This window comes from Fukomys damarensis, unplaced genomic scaffold (genome assembly GCF_012274545.1).
Source record: "Fukomys damarensis isolate Sample0158 unplaced genomic scaffold, DMR_v1.0_HiC HiC_scaffold_26, whole genome shotgun sequence".
Lineage (NCBI taxonomy): Eukaryota > Metazoa > Chordata > Mammalia > Rodentia > Bathyergidae > Fukomys > Fukomys damarensis.
This window is the reverse complement of record NW_022900938.1, coordinates 8695973-8714214: the sequence shown is the minus strand read 5'-3', so window position 1 is coordinate 8714214 and position 18242 is coordinate 8695973. Positions and strand designations below refer to the sequence as shown.

The following is an 18242-nucleotide window of genomic DNA, read 5'->3' as shown; positions in this document are numbered from 1 at the left end:
TGGTAAAATACATATAACATAATGAAGCAATCTTTTTGAATGGAAATTCTTGATACTGACACTAAATAGATTTTCCTTAGCATGTATACTAGAATTTAACACAGGTCAGAGTTATGGTTTTAAAACTAAGTAGAATTTCTCTAATAGAAAGCCTGCATGTAAACCTATTACTATTTTTTATCTGACACATACATCTCTCAAAAATTAAAATGATATATCTCAAGAATTAGAAGTATTTTTGAGGCCAGGCGTGGTAGCACATGCCTGTAATCCCAGCACTCGGGAGGCTGAGGCAGGAGGATTGCTGTGAGTTCAAGACAAGCCTGAGCTACATAGTGAGTTCCAGGTCAGTCTCAACTACAGAGTGAGACCCTATCTCAAAAAACAAACAAAACAAAACAAACAAACAAAAATATATATATATTTAATTGGTATGCTAAGTTAGAGGCCTGATTCAATGTATCCCACATATTAGCACTCATTTTAATACCTCCAGGATAAATATTACAAACACATGAGACTTTTAAAACCTGAAATGTATGCTACTTTTAAAACATTTTCTTAGGGCCAGGGATTTAGCTCAGTGGTGCCGTGCCTGTCTTGCAAATGCAGGGTCCCAAGTTTGGTCCCCAGTACTACAAAAAACAAAAAAAATTTAAAAATAAAAAATAAAATCTGACATTAGGGCCAGGGATTTAGCTCAGCAGTTCTGCTGCCTGCCTTGCAAGTGCAAGGACTGGAGTTCGATCCCCAGTACCAAAAAAAAAACAAAACAGAACAGAACAAAACACAAGCTGACATTACTGTTTATCAGGTACACAAGCATGGTTACAAAATGTGGCCTCCAGTGTTGACCGTATTCCACGTGTACACAGTGTCTTTGGTTTGGAACCAGAAAGAGTGATACGCTTTATGGCGTTTAACTACACGATGTCTTTACTCAGGCAGCCCTGCTCCCCACCAGGTGCCTGCTTCCCCTTCACAGTGGCAGGCAGAGAGGACACAACAGGCTCGGCTGCTGTGTTCTTCAGTGCCCCCTCTCCGTCCACTTTGCTTAACTGCCTCCAGGCTGAAGGTCTTGCTATAATCCATTCTTTATCTGGGCTGCAGGAAGTGTCAAACATATGTATTAATTAGTACTTATTTTCCCCAACAGGCCTTACCACTACATTGACGACAGTTTCTCATAATCCAAAACCACTACAAACTAAAGAGATCTCTAACTTTTCAAATTAAATTCTAAATAATGTTAATTAGTTGTAACTCTCTGATGGATGGACAAATATAGGAAATGCAAGAGGGAAATGTTTTGTTTTATTACTAGAAAAGGATTAAACAAATCAATAAGGAACTACTTAGCCAGCAAAATTAAAGATAACAATTCATATTGATGGAAATATGGCAGATGTTAAAAAAAACTCTAGAGAGCACCTTTTGAGTTTTGAAACTATAGTCAGTTTTAAACTATACTTTAAGAGTATTTTCTAGTTGAAGGGCAAGGTTTCTTTGTAACCACAGGTAATTCCTGAGTATCTTGGCTTAGCCACACAATCCCACCAACCCTACAATTTAGAACATTCCTCCTAAAAACCGGCCACTCCCATTAAAAATTATTTTTATTACTCCACGTTTTTTATTTCTTCTTAAAAACTATGTACATAGAAAGCCTTCTGCAACTGACTTGCCTCTTAGCTAAACTGTGAGATAACTTTGGCACACACGTTTATTAATATAGAGTTTCAGTGTTCCTCTCTCTTCCTCTTCCTCATTCCTTACAGCTGAGTACTGAAATGTCTAAAGCTACAAAAGGCTTTCACAGTTTGCTCATTTTCTTTATCAGCAGTTACCTTTTTTCATACCACAAACTCGGTTTTTACATGCATGACTATAGCACCTGGAACAATTTTCAAATTTTGAAAATTTAAAAACATAGATTTATGGGTATCCCAATTTGTGATAATAAGAAGAAATTTGGATAAATTTTCTTCATAGTTTATATGAACTCTGATTATAATAGCCACAGGAAATAATTACACTTGTTTATGAATTCAGATTCCCTGATACAAAATGCAAATCCAAATGTAAAATGTGAATTCACAAACTAATACCTTCTTTTAAATGGTATTTCTTAAACAATTCTACCATATTTACATAACAATTTAGTATCAACGAATGCAAAGCTTTATAAACACTGACTATTTCTATATATTCCTTCACTTATAATTTTCTATTTGTAGGATAAAACAGATTAACATAAAATCATACCCATCTTTCTAACAAAATAATTACTTATGGAAAATACAGTCACTTAAAGCAGGGTTAAAATAAGAAATATTTGCTAGCTAGATTTTGGTCCTTAATAGTTTCCTAAAAAAGGAAGTCACTGATTAGAAAGTTAAAAACTTGGTCAGTTATCGATAATCTGGTCAGATCTCTTGTGGGGCATTAGTCATGCTGTCCTCATAGCCAAGAGACTGTATAATCAGTTTAGGCAGAAAAAATGCAACAAACTTATGATATATTTAAAATTCAAAGGAAATTACCCCCAAACAAATCTTTTTCATCTCACTTACTGTCATCTGAATTTATACAATTTGCAAAACAGTAGGTGTAAATACACGAGATCAACTAGAGTACAACTCATACTTAAAGAGAGAACATGCACACTGAATTTTTAAAATTCTACTTAGATGGGTTTTTAAAGAACATGTATTAAACCTACTTATTCCAGAGAGGATATCTAATAACATACATTTTTTACAGCTAATAACACATTCAGTTAATCAGCTTTTTGTCTTGATTTGGAATTCTCTGCTCAGGAACAACTTTAAGCCCAGCCACAGTGACACATGCCTGCAACCCCTGCACTTTGGGAGTTCTGCCTGGACAACATAGCAACATCCTGACTCAAAAAACAAAACAACAATACAACTAGGGCTGGGGATGTCGCTCACTGTGGGGGCCCTAGGTTCAATTCCCTAGTACCACAAAACCCAGAACAAAAACCATACCAAAACAAAAGAAAAAAACTTTGATCAGGCTGCCACTGCTTTTTAAAATGATTTTCTCATTGTAGAAGTCAGGCTGATGTTTCAGTAAAGGCAGAAAACAGCTCTTACATGCTGATTTGGCAAAGGGGAGAAAAGACCTAGGCAGTCTGATATTCAGTCAGTTTTTAACAGAATCACTGAATTTCTTCCAGTGCTTTTCTTTCCACTGCCAATATCAAGAAATCTCTTCGCACAAGATATTTTACTTGTTTTTGTAAATAAAAAAGCTATGCTCCCTTGTAAGATTATGACATTGTATTTCAATAAGGACACAAGGAAATGAATAACAAAAAACTTGATAACTAATATATTTCTAAAATTTGATATACAACAACATGAAAAGTTAATTTTAGTGTTGAAATTTTACCTTTAGAGACTTGAAAAAGTAAAAGTCAAATGTTCATTTTCAATTGTGGTACTTTTATGGCAGCTTCTCCAACGTCTTTTGATATATCCACTCCAAGAGGACATCTGCACCGTAAGACAAATCACATTATCTCAAATGCTTGTTTCATGATCCATCGCTAGTTCTGCAAACTGTTTTAGAATTCTGATGAGCAGTATCGAATGCGCAGCAGCTCATGGTATGTGGTGACGAGTACTGCATACATACAAGCACAGTGGAACCTCAAGCTAGGGTAATGAAGACCATCTCTTTAATAAGAAATATAAATTTTGAGATGTTTTTGAGTAATAGTTTTATTGCTCTCAACTACAGTAAATTAGTAAGTTTAAATTTTTTAAATGAAATATAGAAATAAAAGATGCTTTATAATTTTTTACAAAATGAAAATGCTAAAGACATTCTATCCCATAAAGTCAAGCACACACTCACATTCTAGAAATTCCCTAGGGTTCTACGTATTCTTCTCTGAGGTTCCAAAAGCTGACTTGTCCCTTTCCAACCTTCCTCTGGCATTAGCAGCAGGACAAGTCTTACCTCCTACTCTCTGTTTAAAATTCTTTCTCAGTAAGTAATTTTAGACTCAGACTTCTGCTTTTCTTTATTGCTTAAGATAAGACTTGACCTGACCCCAGCCCCAAAACAGCCATCATCGCCAACCTCAACACTGACACAAGAGAGCACAACTGGATCAGCCAAGATCAACCGGCCCAACCTGGCCCATCCACATAAGAGGCTCTGACGCACTAGCTCAAATCTGCTCACTCACAATCACATCATCAGTGTATAACACATGTAGCACAACTGGCACATGACAGACTGTCGTGCTGACAAGTTTTAAAACATCAGATGAAACAGAAGCCAAAACAGAATTATGTCCATATTATGAAATATAATTGTCCTTTAATATTCCAGAATTAACTTAGAATAGAATTTGGTAACAATAAACTAGGTTCCTGGAATTTTGATTTGAGACAGGAAATAAGGATTGCAGGAAGCAACTATCTTTTGAACACTTCTCAGCTGCCCCTGTAAGAATGCAGTCCCAACCCAGTCTCATACCTGAATGCTTTCTGCATGTTCTCCTTAAGCTCCCCAGCATTACCAGCTAGTCCTAAGAGCCTCCTGACACTGCAGAAGTCTAAGCTACGGAGATGGTTTCTATTCTGGTTCCAAATGAAGGAAATGCATCACCCCTACCAAGGGCTGGTTTCTAACTCACCTGTGATTTGTCAAAAATTTTAGTTTGATTCTGTAACAAACATATTTCTTATAACATGTCAACCTTCAGTAGGTTCATGAAAAAAATTCATGCAACTCTTCTTTGAGTACCACCAGAATGTCAATGAAAATCTCGAATTATAAAAGCAAATTCAGGCTCTGGCTTATATTGGGTAACTTTCACAAAGTTTATAAATGGTACCACGTACTTTGGTTCATAGCGGATGCCTTCTATGTGGTGTAAAATGCCCAGGCCAGCTCGTAATCTTTCAATGCCATTCCTAAACAAAAGTCATTAGAATAAAACAAACAGCCCAGAAATTTGAGAAAAGAATTTAGTATGATGAAATGGTAATTACTAGTTGCATGACTATGAGTGAAAAACACAGATCCTGTGACTAACCATGCAATCATAACGCCGTTATCAGTGCACAGCCTGGGGGGAGGACACAGCAGAGCGCACTGCGTGGCAGCTGCGACAATTCCCAGAACTCTTCGGATATACAAGTTACTTGCAACACCTCCAGACACAACCTGAAGAGTTGGGGAGGTCAAAATTAACAACTGTCATATAAGGGCAAACCAAGCTGTTAACTAAGCCCGAGGAACACATCGGCCTTAAAGAATTAAAAACTACCATACTTTGGGGTAGGTGATGGAGAAGAGAGATGTCTGCATTACAAAATTTAGAGATAAGAAAAATCACTGACAATTTTATTATTACCTTACTTACAATCACTACTAGCATTTTATATTTTCCCAATCTTTTTCTAAATATTTCTGTACTATACCTGCCATCATGGTACACTAATATTTTTAGATCCTACAATTTTTACATGTAAACATTTTTATTTCACTTGAAAACCAGTATCTTTAAACTTAAAAAAACCGGTATCTTTAACATTCATTTAATATTCAACTTTTCAAATTACTATCACTTAAACATTTTCTATTATAGTTCATAATTTTATTAAAAAAATTAAGATATATTAGCCAGAAAGATTATCAAGACTTTTAAATATATTTAAAGGGATTTCATTAAAGGATAGAGGAAACCAGCCCACTTTTGTAAAAACAGTGATAGCAATTATTGTATTTGGTTTATTGTAAACCCTCTTTAAAGTCCAACGAGAGATGTGGTATTGTGTAGAGAAGCTATACAAGTGTTATCTATCCCATAAAGCTATCTTATCTGTGCTGGAAATGACTGTGTAGTCTTTTCTACTTTGCATAATTTCACAATGCCAGGGCCAGCACGTCATAAAGACCAGTTTGTCCTAAACACAGGTCAGTCAAGGTCCTGAGGAAAGAAACAACACGCTGAGAAGCATAACTACGACCATTCTGTGAGGTGACAAAACTTACTAGTACTGCATTACTTTGAGATAACAAGTCTCTCTGCTTGCAAAACAGAATAGCACGGTGTGTTCTTTTTGCAATGTGGCATGCTGTCATGTGCTGTACGGCAGCAGCAATGTCTGCAGCTGAAGACAGGACTTGCCCCTTTTCAACACCTGCAGAAATAAGTAGGTACTTTTAGGCACAACCCAGGCATATTTATCTGTCCAACTTTACTAATTGGAAATATACCTTCCTCTTTTTCCTTTTGCATTATTATTTTATCAGTAATATTTTGAAGTCCGGTAAAAGAAAAATCACAATTTTTAACACGATGCATGGGTGGACTGATATCAAAATGAAATCTATCTCCTTGTTTGGCCAAATGTTCTATAGCCTTCCCACCACTCATGCCAGAGCATTCTGGATGTTTGATTAAAGAAAGTCTTCTTGCCACCTATCAAAAACAAAAATATATTTTAAAAAATAAGTCATAAATTATACATTTTGAAACCAAAAGATGCAAAGAACATTAATTGAAAAATTAATAAAATACTGTACACTCCACTCTGACAAATACAGGGTACAGCTGAGTTCAGTAAAGCAGAAAACCTTGTTCCTATGACAACCTGATAAACAGTGGCCATATGCTGCCCCTACTCTTGCTCTCCTGCTGGGGTGGAAAAATAGGCCTGAAGTTATAACTGCTTAATGATGAACTCCAAAGAGAAAAACCTGTCCTATTGTTTCTTATCACTTCACCTGTTGACAGCTGTGTCTTTTTCATATGCGACAGTATTCAAAAATAAAAAAAGGACCGGGGATTTGGCTCAGTGGTTCCACTGCCTGCCTCGCAAGTGCAAGGGCCCGAGTTCAATCTCTAGAACCAAAAAAAAATAAAAATAAAAAAAAAAATAAAGAAAGAAAAAGAAATCTATTTGGCTATGGCGCCAGTGATTGTACATTTATTGACAGAACTTTTTGTCTAATAAGCTATTCAGCAATACTTTGATGAATAGCAGTAGTACATCTATCACTATGTAAATGAAATAAACACTATAACAAGGAGAAATTAATTCTTAAATAATTACCTTGTCAAGCATGTCACCAGGTGCTATGTCCAAAGACTTTCCAAGAAGCAGGAAATCTGAAACTCCTTGGACTAATGCCAATAGACAATGACCTCCAGAAATCAAAAGAACTAAAAAAGGAAATTCTACTTGATGGGTCAGTCTAATAGTCAGTGCGTGCGCCTCCATATGATGAATGGGGATGAATGGCTTCTTTAACTGGTTCACCAGCTGTAAGCTAAATGATAAGCCTACACCCAAGCTTAAAGCCAGTCCTGGTTTTATGGTAGTTGCAATCGCTGAGAGTTCACTTGGAGAGAGTCTACTGGCAGAAAGGGCTTCTTGTACTATTCGATGAATATTTTCTCTGTGAAGCTGCTGAGCTACTGGAGGAATAATCCCACCTGTCCTGAAAGAAACAAAAAGATAGCTTTTTATAAACTGAAGACTGTAAAGACAAAGAAACAAAAATAAGAATATTACAACTGAAGGCATGATTCCAAATTAATCATTATAGGGCTGGAAATATTCAGCTTCTTCAAATTGTGCGTTATAATGTAGCACACTGTAAGAACTCAGTATGAAATGATTAAGGAGATAATGTCTCTAACTTTTCAAACCTGTGCACAAAATCCCGACAGATTGGTTTGCTGATGAATTAAATCAAGCACTGAACAAGGGAAAGATAGGATAAAATTATATTTTAGGAAAATTAATCTCCTTACAGATGGAGAGCTTTTTAGAGATTGCAGCAAAAGCATTTGTGAGAAATGATTATATCTTAAAGTGGGGGATTTATGGGAATGGACAGAAAGAGAAAACCTGAAAACTGTAAGAAATACTAACAGTGAGAAACAAAAAGATAATTTTGTGAAGATGAGTTTATTTTTAAATATATTGCACTTGAGGTCATAGCAGGAGAGTAGATTGCTTGCAATCCTAACAAAGTTTGGGAATCCAGGGCTCAAACTTATAAATGAGGGCCAGGAATTTGGCTCAGTGATTCTGTTGCCTGCCTCTCAAGTGCAAGGGCCTGAGTTCAATCTCTGGTACCAAAAAGAAAAAAATCATGTCAAATTTATGAGATTTCTGATCCATGTAAGAGAATGCATGCATGGCCACTCCAAATGTCAAGTGTAAAGAATGAGAGGGCAAATTTGTTACCAACAAATATGCTAGCATGTGGCTGCTTTATAATCCGAGGAGCAGTGCAATAAAATATAGAGTGCAAAATACATGTGGAATCTCAAAATTTATCTTCCATACAGTCAATGTTGTAAGACGTGCTACTTCAATACACAAGAAATAAAATTCCTTAGAACATTCAGTGAGTGCTTATTTAACAGTAGAAATATGAGGCATGATAAAAATATAGTGAATTTTAAAATTTTAAAAAATATATTACAGTAAAAAACACGTTGCCAGTAATTTCCCTCAGAAAGCTTGCCTTTGCTTTGAACACACTTCTCCCATCATTCTTCCCCCTTGCTGAGGCAGTTCTGGAAGTCCTCTTTCATCTCTTTAGTTGTGTGGTGGAGGCTGCCTAGAAGTGTGCCCCGAATCAATTCAAAATGCTGACCTTTCTGGCCATTCTGACTTTTAGGAGTAGCCAGAAGTCACGTGGCTACTGTCACGTTTCACAAGCCTGCCACCTTTCCACTGGATGACACTGTATTTTTGATCATGTCTCCCACAGACACAAAAACAGAACTTGCAGAATTGCTGCAGAAAGTGAAAAGAATGATGGGATACGCGTTGGAAGCAAGGGGGGAATTTTGAAGAGATTGACAACAACGTGTCTTAAAATGTAACAAAATTTTTAAAAATTTAAACATGCACTCTGTATTTTGATTATGCCATTCATATTATTTTAGGCAATGAAGGAGATATGAAGAAGGCATCTTATTTCAACACAGACATTTTATAATTTTCCTTAATTCTTCAAAGATACTTTGTTCTTTTTGGTACCCAGGATTGAACTCAGGACCTGACACCTGCGGTGCCACTGAGTTAAATCCTTGGCCCCAAAGATCCTTTTTTTATATTCTTGTATCTATTTATGGCATCAATAACCCCATAACCATTTGGGTTTTAAGGTTCATCTTTACCTTTCCTTCCCTCTCACTCTCCACATTTAACACCACCTCCACTGCTACAGCCAAATACAAAAAGCCCTCCCTCTATCCGCTACTCGACAGTTTTCTATTGCACTTTCCTGGCTCTGTCCTGTGGACCTTGGAGATGATCCCATATCGGGATTCCAGAGACAGCAAAACATACCCTGTTACTGACCCTATTGCTTTCCTACTCAAACCTTTACTTTCTTGGAATTCTGGAGAATTTAAATTCCTTTCCCTCCACTCATTTCTTCTATCTTGCATCCTTTCCTTCCTTTTTTGTGCCTCTTCTGTGTATTTTCGACTCCAGAGGTGACGCTAAGTACTAGGAACAACAGACCTAATCATTTTTCCACACTCCCGTGGACTTGATGTATCAGACATTGTGCTGCACACAAGGTGGTGGTCTCCATCACCACGGAGTTAAAGTCTACTGGGGGAAAGACTATGTGTAAGAGTACAACTGTGTAAATTATAAAAAACGATTACAGATAAAATAGGCTGGATATGGTGATAAAGAATAAACCTAAGTTAGTCAGAATACTTATTTAGATGACATGTTCAGGACTAGCCTTTTTGTGAAGTTCGCATTTACGTGTTCAAAATTTTAAGATAGCTACGTATGGAAGTGCACACCTGTAATCCGAGCGTTCAGGAAGCTGAGGCAAGAGGACTGATGCGAATTCGAGGCCAGCTTGTGCTACATGGTGAGTTCAAGACCAGCCTGAACAACACATAGTGAGACCCTGCCTCAAAAGAAAAGCTCGAGAAAGTCAGAAATTAAGGATTCTTTTTACGCAGCCCTTACATTGCTAGCTTTCCCGTATTCTACGCAACACGCCTCTGGTTAGGGTAATAGTACTTCACTGTATATTACCCAGCATGACTACTCTTATTTCTTCACATAAATTATTTTTAATCCTCCAAGGCAGGTGTGATCTTTGTGTAAACAGAATCAGGACAATGAACTTGCTGAAAGCAGCAAATCCAATAAATACTAAGTCCTTGATTCCGGGTTTCAATACCAGTTTGATCCAAAACTACTAGTCTTTTTCAAATGTCTTTTACCCAGATGTTGTAAATTGACAGCTTGGAGGCATATTTCGTTATACTGTGAACCAGTTAGTAACTTCAAATCTTCAGATACATTAAAAAATTTCCACTTGCGGTTTAAAACTCTGATGATCTAATGGCACAGATCCTAGATTCCTGTATGGCAAAAACTGGCTAGAGCTCAGTTATCACCCCTAGATTTTGCTTTTATCTAGCCCACCTATTTACATAACCTCCATGGTGGGCCTCTGCAAATATCTGCATTCCATAAACCTTGCATCATTCTAAGCTTTAGCACCACAGTGTATTACTATGCATTTAAGTATCAACATAAAAGTTCTATGGTTACATGTGAACAGGATTTCTTCTTCATGGATTAACATAGTGTAGGGGAAAAACAAAGCCCAAGATGGTAGCACTAGGGTTCAGGCTGGGGTGTGTGATTTCCAGTGGACAGTAAGTCTGGAGTCGGCAGAATCCCAGCACAGGCGCACCTCCCAGTCTCCCTGTAAATAGCTTGTATAATCAGGGTTGACAATGGCATTAAGCCACTATTGTGGATGGCCCTATACATCTAGAATGAGCAAGGGCTGGAGAGGTCTAAGCGGCTGAGGACTGCAGAGGATGTGCAGCTAATGTGCGGCTAAGAGCAACTGGGAGCCACGATAGTTATCAGAGCAGCACCTGAGGATAAAGATGTTTAATCCAGTCCACAGCTCTGCATCTCTTCTTCAGGCTGCCCCAATCTCAAAAGAACCTCTCCAGCCTGAACTGGTGACAAGGCACATAGAAAGGCTATAGACCAAGTCATGCTTTCCTAGGACTTCAGTTGAGACTATCAAACGTGTGGAGATAAGACATTATAAAGAGAAAAACATTGACAAATATTAGAGTTGGGAATGAGGGTTTTGTGTTTTTGACAAGAGCAGTAGCAGAGGTTGGGATCACACTGTGGAGAGGTATAAAAGCCAGGATGAGGTGTTTGAAGTTTTCTTTCGCAGTTATTGGAAACTTTACACAAAGGAAGAACATAGGTCACAACTATTATACATAATAAATACAAGAATAGCGTCATTTACTTTTTACAATTTTTTAAAGGTAGCAACGACTAAGACCATGTTTACTTACTTTAAATGAACTTCAGTTTGGGAATGTATCGCTTCTCCCAACACATTTCCAGTTTCATCCACCACAGCGGCTGCTGTATCATCACAACTGGTTTCAATTCCCAGGACTATTTTATGAAGTAATTGTGTTCCAGGATGAAAGTTAAAACTTGGAAAAAGCGCATTAACTTTCCTTTTTGATAGTTTGGAAAAAACTCCTGCTGCCTTATTTAATATTAACATACTTCCTACTCTAATAGGTAATTCCTGGAAAAGAATCACAGAAACAAACATTATTTGAAACTGATATTAGTAATTAACCTAGTCACTTAAACAAAATAATGAATACTATTTGATTTTTTAAAAAAAATTTGTGGTAACAAGGAGTCTCAGGGCTTTGCACCTGTTAGGTAAATGCTCTAAAACTGAACCAGCCCCTGGTTTATTTATTTTTTAATATATAGTTTTAGAGAACTATAGGAAAGTTTATAAAAGTCACCAAAATTCTGGAATATAAGTAACAGTATGAATGAGGACAATGCTTTCCAAAGAGCAAAAGACATGAAATTTGTTAGTATTACAAGATGAGCACCCCTAATCCATAAATCTGAAACTTTGAGTACTGCTATAACGCCACAAATAGAAAATTCCACACCTGTGACATGTTACTTAAATCACAGACATGTTAAAAACAGTGCCATATATAAAATTACCTTCTGACTACAAGTATGAGATGTATAAGAAACATAAATGATTCCATGTTTAGACTTGGGTGCCTTCCACAAACTATCTCATGTGTATGCCAATATTCCAACCACCCCTCAAACACACCCATTAAAATAAAATCTGAAATCAGAGACACTTGTGGTCCCAAGCATTTCAGTTAAGGGAGGCTCAACCCGTACTGTTACTTTTATGCTGTTCTTGCGAACTATTTATTATCCTTTATAAAATAGGTACTCTTACGGTACAAAAGTTGCATGAATAGTTCTCAGAAAAGCGCTATTTATTTTCTGATCATTAAGACAAAATGGGATTTAAAACTCAACAAAAAGAAATAGAACAGATAAAAAGAAACGCACCTTATTTCCTGGAAACATTTTTCAAAATAAAATTTAATCATTTCGTTAAAAAAATAGTTAATACAAAACACATAAGCAATTAACGAAGACAGTCTTAGTTTAGAAACAAGTCTCATACAGCTCTTCTCAAACATATCTCGATTATTACCACCTGCAACCCAACGTTATTTCTAAATTACAACCTTTGGAATTAAATCTCCCCTTTGCCACAGGTTTATTATGATTGAGAGCTTCTTTCCACCCCCACCCCCAACCAAGCTGTGCATCAGTAAACCACCTTAGTATTTCACTGTGTAGCTTCTTCCCCTACCACATGAGTGGTCAAATTGTTACACGGAGTTGGTTCAAAGCAGCAAATAATATCGGAACGGAGACGGAGGACAGGGGAAGCTGGGAGGAGTGCAGACCACACAGGCCGTTACTCCGTAGGAGTTAGATTTGCAGTACGTCGATCAGGGCGGATTGTTAGCAGCACTCCCCTTCAGGGCAAGAACGCTCCCGGGTGACTTGGGCAGCGCTGGTCTTTGTTTGCTCTAAGGTGAGGCGTGGACTGGTGAAGGGCGAGCAGTTACACCCACCTTTCTCGTGAACGACAGTATTACCCTTTGCTCGCCCCAGCCAAGTCGTCCGACATGCAGCTCTCCCGCGCAGGAAAAGTCTGCCCTTGGCGCACCGGAAGCGACGTCATCCGCAGGGCCATAGACTCTCGGTTGGTTACCCTAGCAACACAATCCTCGTGTAAAGCGCGCCCTGGTCTCACTAGTCTCCCTAGTCTCCGGTTCTGCAAGGTCACATAGATAGCAACTGATCCAGATGAGTTGAATTCGACTTTATCTGAAGGCACAGCATTAAGTTCCACAATGTGCTGCATTTTAAAGTGTTTTGCCTTTGGAAATACTGTTACAGTATCTTGATCAGAGAAACACAAAGGAAACTAGGAATACCTTAACCTTCAAAGGAGTGCAAGAGAATGAAAGTGCTTTTGGGTAAGCAGCCTGAAGGGAACTCCCACTTCACCGAGACTAAAGGTCTGTATTTGCCTCCTTTACTAATATAAAAATAAATAATAAAAAGAGGCAAGGGTAAATATTTTTAAATACATTTTTCATATTGCATTACATAGTCCCCACTTACTGTGTATGCAACCTTCAATATAGTGTATATTGTTGCACTTTTTCGTTAAGTCTTGTATTGCTTTGTGAAGTCGTGACCATTTGTTCAAATAGATTTATCCCAAGAATTTTTATTCCTCCTCACTAAGCTTATTTTTTTAGTAAGAACCTTATAATGCAAGGTTGGATGAGGCGGGCGGATCTATGCCTTGCACCAAGTGTGGTTCTGAGTATAAAAGATGAGCAAACCATGTTGGGAAGTCACAAGAGTATATGCTATGGTGGATACAAATAAGTGAATACATAATTACCAGAATCTTGAGAGTTTTTAAAATTAGAGCTTGTTTTTTTAAAATGTTCATTGATGTGTTACAGTAAAGTGGCAATTACTGTGTGCTAGACATTGTAATAAGGTTATTTAAAACCTCACAACAAACCCCTGAGGTACTTGATGTCCTCATTTTACAGGCAGCCAGGCCCCAGGGTTTGGATGACTTGCAGAGTTAGGACTACAAGCCCAGCCATCTGTTTATGGAGCCTGTTTTCCTAATTGCCAGAAGAAAGAATAAGCTATAATTTCTTTAGGGTGCAGCACCCCCCACCCCACCACTATAGGACAGAAGTTATTTCTGTTATACATGGAAAGGACATAAAACCTTCATATCTGGAATTTTTTCCCACAATTCATATTTAGGTGTATCCTAGTGCTTTCTGATGTATGTATGTTACCATCCCTGTGTCAATCCATCATAGAAACAAATCTAAGACACACTGGCAAGGGATTTTATTTTTCCCCTGATTGAACAAAGGACACATACCAGTCTCAGGTATTTACCAAATGAAGGTGATATAGGGGGGGAAAATGTAACTCCCAACCTGCTGATGTCAGACACACCAAGTTCATGTTTCCTGAAATCCAAGAATGAATTCTAAGGAACAATGGAGTAGTTAAGAATAGGAAAAATGTATTGAGTGATAGCTCCTGAGAGACAGGAGGGGACCTGACAGTGGTTGCCATCGAGCCCACTTTTCTGAGTTTTATAGAGCAAAATCATGAGGTGGGTACAATGTGCATTAAATTATAATCAACCAATAACATTACAAGTATGAGCAGCCTAGCTAATACTGATCCAATAGTGAAGCGGGGCATGTAGCAAGGGCACGTGAATGACATCATTAACCATGGCTGATAATCTATAGTCTCAGTCTTGGCTTTGGTTTTAGTCTTAGTATTCTTCGTCTTACTTAGTCTTAGTGGGTTGGAGACGTTGGCTCACCCCTTAATGAGATAATGGTCTATTTATATGTGAAAACTGTAATGTGTGGAACCAGTAATCTTAAACTTTCCATTTATCTCTTAGGAAGTAAGTAAATATGGCCATTGTGACTTTGACCTTCAGATGCACCTCCAGCCAGTTCTGATGTGTTCTCATCTTCTGCACTGACTCCTTTGAGGGCCTACCCGATCACCTGTAATATTTCTACCTAATGGAGATGTCTATAATAAAGGAATACATTTTCCATGTTTTTTATAATACTATAGGAAATGGTTTAGGGAAAGGCCTGTGGGCTCTCTGGCGTTTGTTTAGACTCTCCTCCATTTCATGTATGGTTAAAATGCCACTCATGAAACAACATATGCATCATATTTTTTCTTAAAACTAGGCAAAATGAAGGATAGCATCTTTCCTCTTCTCCTGTTTCCCCTTCCCTGGCTGGCACTACTTCAGACATTCTGGGTGTTTTGCTGAGGCCTGTCTTCCCAGAACTGAACTGTCCATACTTCACATATTAACATGTATAAGCCATATTATTGTTTTGCAAATCACTTTTCTGTCCTCTATTAAGACTGTTAAACTGTACTGGGACACTGCATGTTTTCTTCATGAATAGAATCTGAGCCACCATTACTGGTTTCATATATTAATATAGAAGACATGTTACACGACAATCGAGATTTAACTTTAGCTATACAAGGTGAATCAAAAGGCTAAAATCTATCAAGATAAGGTTCTATCAGAAATAGAAGTCTTAGCCTTTGTTTTAGTAAATACATTTAATAAATATATGAGAGAAGAGTCATCAGTTAAAAGTGCTACCTGCTGAAGATGTGAGATTTTAGTGACCATCAAGGGAATAAGGGATATGCAATCATCAAAACAACTAAAGTGCTATAAAGCTGCATTAAAAAACAAAACACAAAAATCTAAAACAAGGGAGATGTAGCACATCTTATCACCTGTCTTATAGTGCTATGTAGTAAAAAACAAACTAGAACCTAGAGCACTGTTAGGATGTGGAAGAAATATGAAACACTGCTGTATAAAAAATGGCCATCATAAGGCTGTTATCAGTTTAAAAGTTATCTTTAAATAGCTGGAGAGTTACATGGAACAAGAATTAGATTTTGGCCCAATTTAAAACAAATAATAAATTCTATTACCAAATGGATTATGCTCTTACAGTTGTAAATCCTTCATTAGGGTTAAAAAGAACCAAATGGAAGGGTGGGGCTAATGAAGATTTCAGCTAATGTGGGATGTGGAATTAAATAGTCTCTAAGGGCTTTTCCAACTTTTACCATTAGAAAAACAGCATTATAGAGCTAAGTCATACAAATAAATATTAAGGAGATATTGTGATAATCCCAGGATTGGTATAGTTTAGTATGTAGATGGTAACAACAAAAACCTAAAGAGCAAAAAAGGATGGGGGCAGGAAAAAAGAACACAGGAGCCAACTAGGAAGAACTCCCAATGATCCCCACGGGGGACAGTTTAATAATGATTGTAACCCAAAGAGTAAGACGCTCACAGGCCCATGAATAAATGAATAAATGAATAGGGAGCAGAGAAAGATCTTTCTTAACAGGATAATTCCAATAAATAAATATAGATGAAATAGAAAATCATCAATACTCTAATAAAAAAATTGCTGCAAGAAAGATCCACTCATGGGTTCTAAAATTAGTGGTTTCTAGGCTCATGCCTATTTAAATTGCCATTTAGTCTCCTCACATGAATTTAGTAGCTATTATAACAAGGTAATAGCTTTTGTTCCAAGTATAGACTTAAAGATACCTTTAAAAAAAACTACATAAATTTAGGAAATGGGCATTTCCATATTTAGCACGACTCACCTAGATACTAAGGAATCATTTTCATTCCCTCCTGCCAGCCAGTCAGTACATCAGTGATTTAGCTGTACTTGCAGATCCCAAACCTAGTTATCTGCTACTTTCTTGGGGTAGCTCATCCCTGCCTACAGTAGCTTACCAACTATTCTTTCCACTTTCTGTTCCCTTACTTTATTCTCAACATTAGCCAGTGATCTTTAAAAGAAAATCAGATCCCCTTAGTCTTCTGTATAAGACCCTCTAATGGCTTTGTCATGCTTAGAGTAAAATCTATTTATTACCTTGCTCTAGAAGCCCTTTATGATCTGTCCCCTACTTATTTATTGGCCTCATTTGCTACCATTCTCCTCCTCTTCCCTTATTTCTCCTTAGTCCCAGTGGCTGTCTTGTTCTCCCTCAGACATGTCTCCTTCCTGCCCAAGAACCTTAATAACTGTCAGTCTTTCCACAGACCTTTGTACTGCTTGCTTCTTCGTGTCAGTGAAGCCTGTGTACCAATGTCTCCTAAGAGAGCATCTGCAGGGAATGCCCTTTTTAAGGCAGGCCTGTCATCTGCTTAATTTTCTTCCATAGCATCATTACAGAGAATAACGGGCACCTGTCTATTCATTTATTATAATGTATCTCCAGGGAGAGAAATGGCTTGGCTTTTATACAAACTGTTTTTAATACCTCAAGTGGATGAGCCCTCACATATGTACTAAATATCTTTCCAACAGTGAAAGCAGATAGCCGAAAACATAAGGGTAGATTTCCATCTTTGAAGACTTTTGAGATAACCTTTAAAATGAAATAAGACACTCTTACGAGCTGGGGCAGAAGATTCTGAGTTCATGGTGGCCAGCCTGAACTATTTAACATAGTTAAGTTCCAGGCCACCTTGGGCTATGTAGCAAGATACTGTTTAAAAACAAAATACAGACAGACAAAGCAAAACAATGCAATATTTTTAGTTATTTAATTTTTACAAATTCAGCTGCTTAAAAAAAAACTTGAAAAACATCAGTATGGTTTTGATGATTGATTGAACTGGAAAGTTTTTGCAGTAATCTGACACCCAAAGAAAAATTTTATTAAAGTATACATTACCAATTATTTAAAAATACAAGGGAAAAGACAAACACACAGAAGCAACTTTGTATCACGCAACTTAACCGAGCTTAATTTCTAAGCTCTGTACTTTTTAAATACAAAATAATGATCGATGGTCCTAATAGTTTATAGACACAAATTCACTTTTAAATTGGTTTATAACTCTTTTCACTCAATTTTGTTTATAAATGTTACTCAGTTTTCATGTCTCATTGTATACCTTATTAGAACTTTGTTTTTTGGATGTGTTTACTTCTTCAAGTAGTATGTAGTTATTTCTTACAATTAATATTAACAACTATAGGCAGCTTCCTTAAGTCACAAAAGTTTAGAATGGTTGTTGCTCTGGAAATAGTTACCATTTGGTATCATGTACAGTAACACCCATATATTTAAAGGCAAAATATTAATGGGAAACTATGGAAGTTGACAGCCAGAAGAATAAAAAAAGACACTGTCATC

General features: G+C 37.2%; 2 protein-coding genes across 8 annotated transcripts in view; one reads left to right on the top strand and one right to left on the bottom strand.

Annotated features, from left to right (window-relative positions):
* The window catches only part of Ankar (ankyrin and armadillo repeat containing), a 54785-nt gene extending 51034 nt beyond the window's left edge, over positions 1-3751 (top strand). For all 7 annotated transcript variants that reach the window (XM_019209394.2, XM_033756317.1, XM_033756315.1 and 4 more), the window contains one exon: positions 3481-3751. In XM_019209394.2, coding sequence (XP_019064939.1) covers positions 3481-3499 — 19 coding nt within the window. In that variant the 3' untranslated portion in view covers positions 3500-3751. The remainder of the gene's footprint in view (positions 1-3480) is intronic.
* Osgepl1 (O-sialoglycoprotein endopeptidase like 1) lies at positions 791-13117 on the bottom strand. Its single transcript, XM_010636838.2, has 9 exons — positions 13019-13117; positions 11381-11625; positions 7104-7491; positions 6265-6469; positions 6040-6188; positions 5078-5208; positions 4884-4955; positions 3418-3521; positions 791-1104 (listed from the first exon to the last, which is right to left on the bottom strand). The coding sequence occupies exons 2-8, from the start codon at positions 11599-11601 to the stop codon at positions 3443-3445; spliced, it is 1245 nt and encodes a 414-aa protein (XP_010635140.1). The 5' UTR covers positions 11602-11625; positions 13019-13117; the 3' UTR covers positions 791-1104; positions 3418-3442.
* Positions 13118-18242: the final 5125 nt, after the last annotated feature.